A 13,258-nucleotide genomic window follows, 5' to 3' on the forward strand; every position below is an offset into this window, starting at 1 on the left:
CAGCATCATTTTGATCAGGGTTAGAGGAAGCTGAATACAGTGGTATATTATAATTATTATATATTGTGGTTCAAGGACTCACTGGAGAAGAGTCTAATGCTGGGAAAGATGGAGGACAAAAGAAGGGAACAGCAGAGAACGAGATGGCTGGATGGAGTCACTGAAGCAGTCGGTGTGAGCTTAAATGGACTCCAGGGGATGGTAGAGGACAGGAAGGCCTGGAGGAACGTTGTCCATGGGGTCGCGATGTGCTCCAGATGTTTTGTGTCAAGGTTTATCTATCTTTGCCTATGTATTTTTTTTTTTATCATAGCTGTTCTACTATTTTCAGGTCTTCGCATTTTGTGATTTTCTCCAATTCTTTCTCCTCTGTTGTCTCCCAGTACTATTATTATTATTATTATTATTATTATTATTATTATTGTTATTATTATATATTATAAAAGTATTGTCATAATATGAATCCATCCTAGGTGATTTTGAGTGAACCCAGGAGGTGGATTTTCAGGATCCAGGCTCAAGAGGTCATGTAAACGTGTCCCCTGGCCGACCTCTGCTTGCCCTCTCAGGGTGGGTGGCCGGTCTCCTCCTCAGGGTTTTTGAGGGGGCCTGAGGAGAATTGCTTCTCCCCGGGCCCGCCTCGCAGGGCTGTTCAGAAGGGCCCCTTCTCTCCTTTTCTATACCTTCCCTGCCAGGCGGTTCACTCATTCCCATGGTTGAACCACTTTTTCCCGCCTTTTTCTCTTTGCCCAGGCTACCCTGAGGCGAAGAACCGGCGACATCACGCGAACGGGTAACTGAGGCAATAAACCGTCCCTCCCATTGCGCATGCGCGGGCGAGCTGGTAACCAAGACAACCGTTCAGAGGCTGCGTGCGTTTAAACCCCGCCCAACCCCACTTGTGTCAAGCAAGATGTCTCGGTCAAACTGAGCCCGCCTTTATTTTCGTTGGCTATTCATACTCCGCCCATAACCTCTATCATCCAATCATATCGGCCTTATTCCTTTCTCTCCCGCCTACCTCGCAGATCCGCCCGTCGCAATCGTTCTCCACTTTCTACTAAGTTAAGCCACGCCCACCTCGCTTTTTAAGCCAGTCAGCCATCTCCTCACACTCATGTCTCCGCCCACCTGCCACGAGCTGGCTCCCTCACCCAATCATTTATCTTATCTCCTTCTTTTTATCCATCCTATTGGCCCCTTGTCCCCATTTCTGTAACTTTTCACGGAGTTCAGATGAGATCTCATTTGGGTTTAAGAGTTCAATTTCCCCTACGTGGATTCCCCCCCCCCCCCCGCATATTTTACTACCCATCGTATCCATTAATAGAATAGAATAGAATAGAATAGAATAGAATAGAATAGAATAGAATAACAGAGTTGGAAGGGACCTTGGAGGTCTTCTAGTCCAACCCCCTGCTTAGGCAGGAAACCCTACACCACTTCAGACACATGGTTATCCAACCTCTTCTTAAAAACTTTCAGTGTTGGAGCATTCACAACTTCTGGAGGCAAGTTGTTCCACTGGCTAATTGTTTTCACTGTCAGGAAATTTCTCCTTAGTTCTAAGTTGCTTCTCTCCTTGATTAGTTTCCATCTGTTGCTTCTTGTCTTGCCCTCAGGTGCTTTGGAGAATAGGTTGACCCCCTCTTCTTTGTGGCAGCCCCTCAGATATTGGAACATTATTATTACATCACGTGAAATACTAATACCACTTCATAAAACCCTAGTAAGACCACACCTGGAATACTGCAACCAATTTTGATCACCACATTACAAAAAAAAAAGATGTTGAGACTTTGGAAAAAGTTCAGAGAAGAGCGACTAAGATGACTAGAGGCCTGGAGACTAAAACATACAAAGAATGGTGGCAGGATTTGGGTTTGGTTAGTCTATTTTTTTTTTTGTCTTGATCTCATGGTCTGCTTTATTTTATTTTATTTTTTTTATTAAATTTTAATTAAAGACAAAACACAAAACTCTCTAGTCTAGAGAAAAGAAGAATTAGGGGTGACATGATAGCAGTATTCCAGTATTTGAGGGATTGCCACAAAGAGGAGGGAGTCAATTTATTTTCCAAAGCACCTGAAGGAAGGACAAGAAACGATGGAAACTAATCAGCCTGGAATTAAGGAGAAACTTCCTAACAGTGAGGAAAATTAACCAGTGGAACACCAGAAGTTGTGGGTGCTCCATCACTGGAGATTTTTAAGAGTCTAGACTAGACAGTCACCTAAAATGGTATCAGTTCTCCTGCTTGAGTAGGTGGCTGGACTAGAAAACCTCCAAGGTCCCTTCCAGCTTACTCTATTCTATTCTTACCCTATTCCATCACATTCTTCCATTTTGGAGTAACCAGCATTGGAGAGAAAGCACAAAAATAGTAAAATCAAAGACATTAAAGGGAAGAAACAGGGAAAAAGACAATAAGGAGCCTGGATAGCTCAGCAGACTAATGCATTGTAATTTAACTCCAGCTGTCTGCAATTAGTAAGTTCGAATCTTGCCAGGCTCAAGGTTGACTCAGCCTTCCATCCTTTCTAAGGTAGGAAAAATGAGGACCCAGATGGTGGGGGCAATAAGCTGACTTTGTAAAAATATACAAAAGTATGAAGGCTATTGCTTAACGCATTGTAAACCGCCCTGAGTCTCCTGAGAAGGGCGGCATATAAATAAATAAATTTAAAAAAATGTAGATTATCTAGTTCTAGTGGATGCTTCTCAATTTGGGCAACTTTTAGATGGTGTGGACTTCAACTCCCAGAATTCAGAAGTCCACACCTGGTGGCTGGGGAGTTCTGGGAGCTGAAGTCTACACATCGTAAAATTGCCAAGATTGAGAAACCCCAATTTAATGTACAGCAATGATTCTACATGTCCTGGAAACAGCGAAGGACTGTCCCAGGCTCCTGAGCCCTGTTTCCGCTGGCAGAGGGTGGCAGGAGGCTGGCACATCCAAAAACAGAGCTTGGAAGCCTGTTTTCACTGTCAGAGGCACCATGGGACAGTCCTTCGCTGTTTCCAGGGTGGCCCTGCAGGCCAGATCTAAGCACCCCGTGGGCCGGATCTGGCTCCCGAGCCTTGAGTTTGACACCCCTGGTATAGGGTGTCCTGCTTGGGTGGGGGGTATGTGGACTAGGCCTAGTATGTGGACTAGATCAGCAGTCACCAACTCGTGGTCCATGAGAAAATTTTGGTGGTCTGCAGAAAAATTATTTGCATTTTTTATATTGCACTAAATCAGGGGTCCTCAAACTACAGCCCCTGGGACGAATATGTGCAATGTACGTTTGTGTTGCTGCAGTCTCTCCCCTTTTGGGGTCTTCTTGTGTGGGTCGGAGGGGGGCAGAAATTCCGACTTGGGGTCTGTTTCAGCCTCCTGGTGTGGGGCTTTGAGCAAAGGCTGGAGGGAAGCGCCGCTGGTGGCAAAGAGCCAGAGGACCTTGTTCCAGTGAGACTGCCTCATGGCCTGGAACTGGCTGACCATCTCAGCCCGCTGAGCCTCCGGTACCTGGCCTTTCACCCCCGCAGGTCTTCCCTCTGTTTGGAAATCCTATGCTCCTAGTCCTCAGTGAGGTGCTTCTACTGAGCCTTCTTCTCAGTCAGATCCAATTTGAACTGAGCTGTTTTGCCAACTCTTTCTCGTGGTGGCTGCTTAGCTCCAACAACTGCTTCTTGTTGGGGCCCTAAGGAGCCCGGGCGGGGAGGCAAGGAGGGGCGAGTAGAGGCTGGCGAGGTTCCCCTCGATGTGAGTGACATTGAGTTGGCCACGCCCACCTAGTCACATGACCACCTAGCCACACCTACCCAGCCGGTCATTAGGCAAATCATATTAGTGGTCCGCGGGATTTAAAATTATGAATTTAGTGGTCCCTGAGGTCCGAAAGGTTAGGGACCCCTGGACTAGATGACCTCCAAGGTCCCTTCCAACTCTGTTAATCTGACAGTTAATCCAAGACTCTTTTTAGTGGATCCATACCTCAAAATTCCCTCCCAGCAAATTAACCACCGCCTGAATAGTCTACTGGCTTTATGTGAGCTACCCTCTGACCGGATGGAAAAAAGAATAATTGACCCACAGAAATCCCTCTTTGGCCACCTGCTGCGTCTCTGCTTACAGCTCATCTTTTTATCTCCAAGAACACTCCCCACGGAGTTATATTTCACTGCTCCCCGGACGCTGTTTTCCCCACCAAGTTCGCTTTGGATGGTATAAACTCATTCTTTTTTTCTTTTGGTTTGTTGGTTTGTTTGGAGAGGACCCCTTTTGTTAATTTGTTTGCTTGTCCCTCCATTGCAAAAAAATTGTTGGCCTTCATTTGTAAGGGGCCTTGGTGGGGCAGTGGGCGAAGTGGAAAAGGAAGACCAGCTCTCCTTCATCAAAGAAATTTGCGGGTTCAAGATGGAAGACTCTCAGCCAAAGAAATCCCCAAAGATCGAAGCCTTTTTGACAGGTCGGGGGGAAAGGGGTGATTTTAGGGTGGGATGGTGTTTGAAAGTAGCCTATGTGGATTGTAAACCATGGTTTGTTGCTTAGTGTCTTTGTGGATCCAACCAGTTGTGAGTTAAGCAAACATGCTTTTTGTATGTTCTGCAAACATGAGCAGGGATTTGCTGTTAGTTAGATGCACTAAATTATAAATACTGTAGTTTTTGGAGTATAAGACACACTTTTCCCCCCCAAAAAGAGGGTGAAAATCTGGGTGCGTCTTATACTCCAAATGTAGCCCTGCCCAGCCTCGCAAACAGAGATTTCAGAGGCTGAAAGAAGCCTCTGAAAGAAGCTTCAGAAAAAAAGTCTTTTTATCTGAAGCTCTGTTTCAGAGGCAGAAAAAAGTTTTTTTCTGAAACGGAGTTTAAGAAGTTTCAAGAGGCAGGAAAAAAAAGCAAGGCGCAGAGCTCACAACCAACGAACCTGTTGCTAAAATTCACCTCTGGAAACAGCTGCTTGGGGGTATTCCGGGAGGCCGATCCACCTGCCAATCAGCTTTTTTCTTATTTTCCTCCCCAAAAACTAAGGTGCGTCTTATACTTTGGTGCATCTTAGACTCTGAAAAATATGGTAATTATCCTTAATTAAGAAGTCTTTTATAGCCTATTCAAAATGATTGTTTCTGAAAATCTCTGGGTTTTGAGGTCTCTTGTTAACATCCCGTTTGGTGTAATGGTTAAAAGGCATAAGCCTAGAAACTAGGAGATAGTGAGTTCTAGTTCTGCCTTAAGCATGAATGGAGGCAGGTGACTTTGGACCAATTACCAGGAAATGGTAAATTCTAATCCCGCTTTAAGCATGAAAGCTGGTTGGGTGACTTTGGGCCAGTCCATCTCTCTCTCAGTCCAACCCATTGTTTTGTGGGAAAAATTTATTTATTTATTTATTTGTTTGTTTGTTTGTTTGTTTGTTTGTTTGTTTATATTTATATACCGCCCTTCTCCCGAAGGACTCGGGGCGGTGAACAGCCAACAGATAAAACACAAGAAATACAAAATTTAAAAACAGTATTAAAATCCAATTAAATTAATTTGGCCCACAATTAAAAACACCCCTGTATTAAAACCCATAATTAACAATTTAAAAAGTAAACAATTTTAAAAAGTTAGGCCAGCCCGGCTTCCTGGAATAAAAACGTTTTTAGGGAACGGCAAAAGGTGTGAAGATCTGGGATCCGCCGTATCTCCGGGGGCAGCTCATTCCAGAGGGTCGGTGCCCCCACAGAGAAGGCTCTCCCCTGGAGGCTGCTAGTCGACATTGTTTGACCGAAGGCACCCTGAGGAGCCCCTCTCTGTGGGAGGGTACTGGTCGGTGGGAGGCTATCGGTAGCAGAAGGCGGTCTCGTAAATACCCAGGTCCTATGCCACGGAGCGCTTTAAAGGTGGTAACCAACACCTTGAAGCGCACCCGGAAGACCACCGTGAGCCAGTGCAGCTCACGCAGGAGAGATGTTACATGGGAGCGCCGAGTCGCCCCCATAACCACCCGCGCGGCCGCATTCTGGACCAGCTGGAGCCTCCAGGTGCTCCGCAAGGAGAGCCCCATGTAGAGAGCATTACAGTAGTCCAGGCGAGACTAAAATAAGAAGAGGAAGGAGTATTATGTATGTTGGCCGGTTTGAGTTACTTATAAAAGTAATAAAAGCGAGATAAAATATCTGACCGTGCCCATCCTTCCTCAAGGCTCTGAACCCAAAATACTTTATAACCTTGTTCAAGGTGGAAAAATCCAAAATTTTTCATTACCGGTTCTGTGGGCGTGGCTTGGTGGGCGTGGCAGGGGAAGGATACTGCAAAATCTCCATTCCCTTCCCACTTCTGGGGGAAGGATATTGCAAAATCCCCATTCCCACCCCACTCCTGGGGCCAGCCAGAAGTGGTATTTGCCGGTTCTCCGAACTACTCAAAATTTCCACTATCGGTTCTCCAGAACCTGTCAGAACCTGCTGAATTTCACCCCTGCCTTGTTCTAGTGATAAGATGGTGATCCATTTGCCATAAACTGTGAGGAATGTATAAAATAAACAAGGCAACATCCTGCCCAGTGACATTTTGCATTTAAATAGGCTCATATAGCACTTATATAGCACTTCGATTTATATACCGCTTCATAGTACTTTACAGCCCTCTCTAAGCGGTTTACAGAGTCAACATTGTAGGAAGTTAGCACCCACCCCTTTCCTGGAAGAATGAAATATTTTAGGAAATATTAAAAAGGCAGAATATTATATTTCCCTGGATGAGAAATGGAGAAACATGTTTTAAAGACAAAGCAGCTTCCTGCCTCCCCCACACACACCTTTGTTAATGGGCCATAATCTGCAACACAATAGCAACAGAAACGAACACAATGGGACCCATCTAGGACAGAAACTCACCACATGGCACCTGGGAAGATTACATCAGCCAGCAAGGCTAACTAAGACCCCCCACTCCCTGGGAGTCTGACAACCAATCAGGATACTATTCGGGGCCACAGGAAGTTCAAAGCCAGAGAAAGCATAAAACCCGGGGACTCTCTGTATCTTGGCCCCTTTTCTGTTCAGGAACTCAAACCATGTGATCCTGTCCACCATTAAACCATCTTTCTATGCAGTCTCCATGTTTCCAGTGCCTTTTTCCCCACTTGGAGCTGAACCCAGAAGGATATTTCTTCCTACAACATATGCCCCCAACAATCCAGGTCCTCCTTTTACCAACCTTCTGAGGTCAGTAAAATGAGGACCCAGATTGTTGGGAGCAAGATGCCCTCTAAACCACTTAGAGATGGCTGTAAAAGCACTGTGAAGCGGTATATAAGTATAAATCCTATTGCTATTCCTACAGAACACTGCAGTGGTGAAATCTGAACCGGTTTACTACCGGGTCACTGGCTGTGCATGCGTGCTATGTGCACGCACCTGCCTTGCGCACCATGTATGCACAGTGCGCACCACGCACGCCAAAAGGAGGCATTGGGTAAGTAGAACAGCGTGCGGGGGGGAGTGTGTGATCAGCTGTGGTGTGCGATTTTTTTTTTTTACTTTTAAAAGCATTTTCTTACAACCTATTTGGCGGAATAGTGTCAAGTATTTGCAAGCCATTGGCCCATGTGTCATATAGACACCAGTGGAGGCAGAGAGTGTCTCCACCCCTATGTGGAAAGGAGGGGCTTACCCTGAGTATAAAACCCCCTCCAACCTTTTTCCACCTTGCTCTCTCCATCTCTCTCTTTTCATGTTTGTTCCTCATGAGACTTGATCTCTGTTGTACATAGTTAATATGATTTATCATATGAATAAATACGTTGAAGACATTTATTTATGCATCTGCCTCTGAACTCTTCTATGCTCCTGGGTGTTTCTACGATCCCAACTCCACAAATAGGTTGTAAGAAAATGCTTTTAAAAGTAAAAAAAAAAAAAGCTCTGAGGATTGCGCGGCTCAGCTGGGATCGTCAGAGCTTTTTTTTAACCTTTTAAAAGCATTTTTTAAAAGAAGAGGCAAGCGGGCGACCGGGTGATTGGATGGGCATGGGCGGGCGGGGTGGGAGGGGCAGGGATTTTTTGCTACCGGTTCTCCGAACCACCTGCCGCCATCGCTACCGGATTGGCCGATCCGGTCCAAACCGGGAGCATTTCACCCCTGGAAAACTGAGTCAACCTTGAGCCGGTCAGAATCGAACTCCTGGAGTGAGGAGTGAGTTAGCCTGCAGTACTGCATTCTAAGCACTGCGCCACCACAGCTCTTCATGATATGATCATTTTATTTTATTTTATTTATTTTTATTTGATTTATATGCCGCCCTTCTCCGGAGACTCAGGGCGGCTTACAATGCGTTAAGCAATAGCCTTCATACTTTTGTATATTTATACAAAGTCAGCTTATTGCCCCCACAAACTGGGTCCTCATTTCACCTACCTTAGAAAGGATGGAAGGCTGAGTCAACCTTGAGCCTTGGAGAGATTCGAACCAGCAGAAATTGCAGGCAGCTGTGTTAATTACAGGGTGCATTAAACCACTGTACTACCAAGTAGTATTATTATTTATTTATTATTTATTAATTAAATTTCTATACCGCCCTTCTCCAAATAGGACTCAGGGCGGTGCACAGCCAAGATAAAAACAAAGCATACAAAATTTAAGAACAGTATTAAAATAATTAAATATTTTGGCCGAAATTAAGATAACCCAATTTAAAATCAATTTAAAATTTAACTCAGGCCAGCCCAGCTTGTTGAAATAAATAGGTTTTCAGGGCCCGACGAAAAATCCGGAGGTCTGTTATTATACGTAACTCTGGGGGAAGGTTGTTCCAGAGGGTGGGCGCCGTCACAGAGAAGGCTCTCCCCCTGGGGGTCGCCAGCCGACATTGTCTGGCGGACGGCACCCTGAGGAGGCCCACTCTGTGCGAGCGTACTGGCCGGTGGGAGGCTATTGGTGGCAGAAGGTGGTCTCATAAATACCCCGGCCCTAAGCCATGGAGCGCTTTAAAGGTGGTCACCAACACCTTGAAGCGCACCCGGAAGACCACTGGGAGCCAGTGCAGCTTGCGCAGGAGAGGTGTCACATGGGAGCGCCTCGTCGCCCCCATAATCCCCCGCGCGGCCGCGTTCTGGACCAGCTGGAGCCTCCGGGTGCACCCCAGGGGGAGCCCCATGTAGAGAGCGTTGCAGTAGTCCAGGCGGGAAATGACTAGTGCCTGAGTGACTGTGCGTAGAGAGTCCCGATCTAGAAAGGGGCGCAGCTGGCGTATCAGGCGAACCTGATAAAAAGCCCCCCTGGCCACGGCCGTCAAATGATCTTCTAAAGACAGCCGTGCGTCCAGGAGGACGCCCAAGTTGCGAGCCCTCTCCGTGGGGGCGAGTGATTCGCCCCCAATAGCCAGCGATGGCGTCAGCTGGCTATATCGGGACGCTGGAAGCCACAGCCACTCGGTCTTGGAGGGGTTGAGTCGGAGCCTGTTTCTCCCCATCCAGGCCCACACGGCCTCCAGGCACTGGGACATCACTTCAAGGGCATCGTTGGGGTGGCCTGGGGTGGAGATGTACAGCTGGGTGTCATCAGCGTACTGATGGAACTCCACCCCAAAGCCACGGATGATCTCACCCAGCGGCTTTACATAAATGTTGAACAGAAGGGGCGAGAGGACCGACCCTTGTGGCACCCCACAAGCAAGGTGCCTCGGGGTCGACCGCTGCCCCCCCCGTCAACACAGATTGCGACCGGTCAGAGAGGTAGGAGGAGAACCACCGCAGAACGGTGCCCCCCACCCCCAACCCCGCCAACCGGTGCAACATGATACCATGGTCGATGGTATCAAAAGCTGCTGAGAGGTCTAACAGGACCAGGATAGAGGAGCAACCCCTATCCCGAGCCCTCCAGAGATCATCCACCAACGCGACCAATGCCGTTTCCGTGCTGTGCCCAGGCCAGAAGCCGGACTGGAGCGGGTCTAGATAGACAGCTTCATCCAGGTACCGGGGGAGCTGTTGTAGTATGAAGTTAATGAAGAATAATCAAGAAAAATAAGAAGTAAAATGTTCCCATGTCTTTTTAGGTCCTGGCCCTGGATGTTATAGTTTACCTCCAACCATTGGGTTTGTCAACCATGATTACACCCGCTTCACCAGTCCTGCTTATTCCTTTCGTCAGAGGCTCAACAATCAGGGTGAGCAACAGCCCTGCTGAACCTTGCGATGGGGGTGGTCAGTCTCAAGAGATTGTTCCAGGGGTGAAATGTAAAATTTGTTACTACCGGTTCTGTGGGCGTGGCTTGGTGGTGGTGGTGGTAATGTGACTGGATGGGTGTGGCCAACTTTTTTTTTAAAAAAAAACTTTTTAAAAGCATTTTTTCTACAACCTCTTTGGCGGAAAAGGTTGTAAAAAAAAATGCTTTTAAAAGCCTCTGACGATCAGGCAACTCAACTGGGATCGTCAGAGGCTTTTAAAAGCATTTTTTTCTACAGCCTCTTCCGCCGAAGAGGTTGCAGAAAAAAATGCTTTTAAAAGCCTCTGATGATCCCAGCTGAGCCGCGCGATCATCAGAGGCTTTTTTTTTACTTTTAAAAGATTACTTTTAAAAACTCCCAGAACTCCCCAGCTAAATGCTAGAATAAACTGAAACATTAACCCTAGACCAAAAGACCCGTTTACAAATGATTCTCTTTTTTCTTTGTTCTCAGCCCATGATGCAAGCCCTGGGCCCTGTTATTACGTGGCCCCTGAGCTCACACGTTTTGGCAGGGCGAAGGGCCCTTCTTACTCCATGCTGGGGCGAGCAAAACCTCCAGGTAAGCTCCAAGCAATAATGGCAGGAGTTAATGGGGAGGAGGGAAAGAAGGAGGAAAGGAGGAAGAAGGAGGGAGTGAAGGAGCAAGAGGGAGGGAGGCAGGGAGGGAGGAAAGGAAGGAAGGAGGTGGGAGAGATAGAGAAAGGAAGGAGGGAGGAAAGAGGAAGAGAAGAATGGAAAGGGAGGAAAGAGAGAGGAAAGGAGGGAAGAAAGGAGGGAGGGAGGAAGAAGGAGAGAGGGAGGGAGGAGGGAGGAAGAAAGAAAGGAGAAAAGACAGCAGGAGGAAAGGAGGAAAGAAAGAAGGAGAAAGGGAGGAAGGGAAACGGAGGAAGGAAGGAAGGAGGGAAGGAAGGAAAGAGGGAAGGAGCAGGGAGAGAGAGGAAGGAGGGAGGAAGAAAGGAGTGATGGAGGAAGAAGGAGAAGAAAAATGGAAAGAGGGAGGGAAAGAGGGAGGAAAGGAGGGAGGGAGGGAGGAAGAAGGAGAGAGGGAAGGAGGAGAGAGAGGAAGAAAGGACAGCAGGAGGAAAGGAGGAAAGAAAGAAGGAGGAAGGAAGGAAGGGAAACAGGGAGGAAGGAAGGAAAACGGGAAGGAAGGAAGGAGGGAAGGAAGGAGAGAGGGAAGGAGCAGGGAGAGAGAGAGGAAGGAGGAAGGGAGGCAGGAAGAAAGGGAGGGAGAGAGAGGGGAAGAAAGAAAGGAAGGGACAGCGGGAGGAAAGGAGGAAAGAAAGGAGGAGGAAGGGAAATAAGGAGGAAGGGAAGAAAGAAGGAAAGAAGCAGGATGGGGGAGAGAGACAGACAGACAGACAGGCAAACAGGAGTTGGAGTCCACACATTTTAAAATCATGGTGGTTGAGGGACGCTGTTCTAGGGATTCATGGCTTTGGCCCTGGTTCCTAAGGCCAGCTCTCCCTCCTCTTCCTTCCACCCACTACAAAAAAGTCTCTAAACCCTACATTCCAGTGGTGGGTTGCTACCGGTTCGCCCCAGTTCGGGCGAACCGGTAGCGGCGGCGGCGGGAGGCTCCGCCCACCTGGCTGGACATCATCAAATATGATCTGTGCGTGCACAGAAGCTTCTGCACATGCGCAGACGGGGCACAGGAGCAAGCAAAGCGAGCACGCGAGCGCGAGCAAACCGGTAACAAAGGTAAGTGAAGCCCACCCCTGCTACATGTTAAGGATATTGGTGTTGTGTTACCAACCAGCAGAGTAAATGCACAAGGAAACATTGCTGAGAGCAATGAATAAGAGATATGCAAACTGGTTTATCAAAAGCTTACTTTATAGTAGAAATAACAGTCTCATAGTCTTTAAACAAATTCCAAGTCTTTGCCAGTTAAATCAGTCCAGTAGTTAGATATCTTCTTACCAAACAGACATTAGTTGGTTAGAATAACAAACTCACTCTGGTTCACAAACCACGATGGTAACAGATCCATCCAACGATGATTAGCAGATAGCAACTCCTCTCAATGGTAGCTTATCATAGCAGCTTCATCATCAATGGCAGCATATCATAGCAACAACTGAACACGTTACAATACCTTGCTTAAATACTCTCACAACCAGTCATTACCTAATTACAGCATGACTCAGCATTAAAGTAACATAATACATTTATAGATTAAAGTTACAGTACACATATATTGCCTGGACAACTAGTTAGGCTCAAACCATATCCTAACACTACATTTATCTCATCCGCACCTCCCCAGGTCTGCCTCAAAGCCCCGGACCGGGGACATACAGTCCAGAGAAGCCAGGACCCAGCCTTCAGTCGAGGGCACTCTCCTTCTCCTTAGCTGCCCGCACCAAATCCCGTCCGGTGGACCCCGTTCCAGCTCCCAACAGCTACATCCTCCCCTCGCTGCTCAGAGCACGGATTCCCAGTAGACCCTCCAAGCCCAGCCGTGCTCTCTCCGGCAGGAACACCAAAGGCAGCGCTTCCAAGGACCCTGGCCAAACGCCAGGCCCGGCGAGCTACAACCCCCAAGCATCTGCCGTCTGCTTCTGCCGCCCCCCAGCTTTCTCCATGCTGAAGAGGCTCCAGAAACCCACAAGAGCCTTCCAGACTCCTGGGCCAGGAGCCCACAGCCCAGAAAAAGTGACCCTTCACAGGACAGGGGCTCCTTCTTACTCTTTTGGGGTTCGTCATTCCGATTATCTCATGCCATTCATCCCGGATGCTCCGGAGTGGTAGGGCAACAGAACGGAGTGGCCTTCTGGAGCATTTGAAAAAATATATATTTTTTAAATTATTCCTTATGAATAGCAATAGCAATAGCAATAGCAATAGCACTTAAACTTATATACCGCTTCACAGTGCTTTTCAGCCCTCTCTAAGCGGTTTACAGAGTCAGCCTATTGCCCCCCAACAATCTGGCTCCTCATTTTACCGACCTGGGAAGGACAGAAGGCTGAGTCAACGTTGAGCCTGGTGAGATTTGAGCTGCCAAATTGCAAGCAGCCGGTAGGCAGCAGAAGTAGCCTGCAGTAC

At 47.5% G+C, this 13,258-nt stretch overlaps 1 protein-coding gene across 1 annotated transcript in view; it reads left to right on the forward strand.

Moving 5' to 3' along the window:
- CIMAP1D (CIMAP1 family member D) overlaps positions 1–12,961 on the forward strand; it is a 29,308-nt gene extending 16,347 nt beyond the window's left edge. Inside the window, exons 2-4 of the mRNA XM_070936556.1 lie at positions 10,031–10,141; positions 10,656–10,763; positions 12,477–12,961. Coding sequence (XP_070792657.1) covers positions 10,031–10,141; positions 10,656–10,763; positions 12,477–12,961 — 704 coding nt within the window. The remainder of the gene's footprint in view (positions 1–10,030; positions 10,142–10,655; positions 10,764–12,476) is intronic.
- Positions 12,962–13,258: the final 297 nt, after the last annotated feature.

This window comes from Pituophis catenifer, unplaced genomic scaffold, assembly GCF_029215685.1.
Source record: "Pituophis catenifer annectens isolate HBS135680 unplaced genomic scaffold, rPitCat1.0.hap2 SCAF_1, whole genome shotgun sequence".
Classification (NCBI taxonomy): domain Eukaryota; kingdom Metazoa; phylum Chordata; class Lepidosauria; order Squamata; family Colubridae; genus Pituophis; species Pituophis catenifer.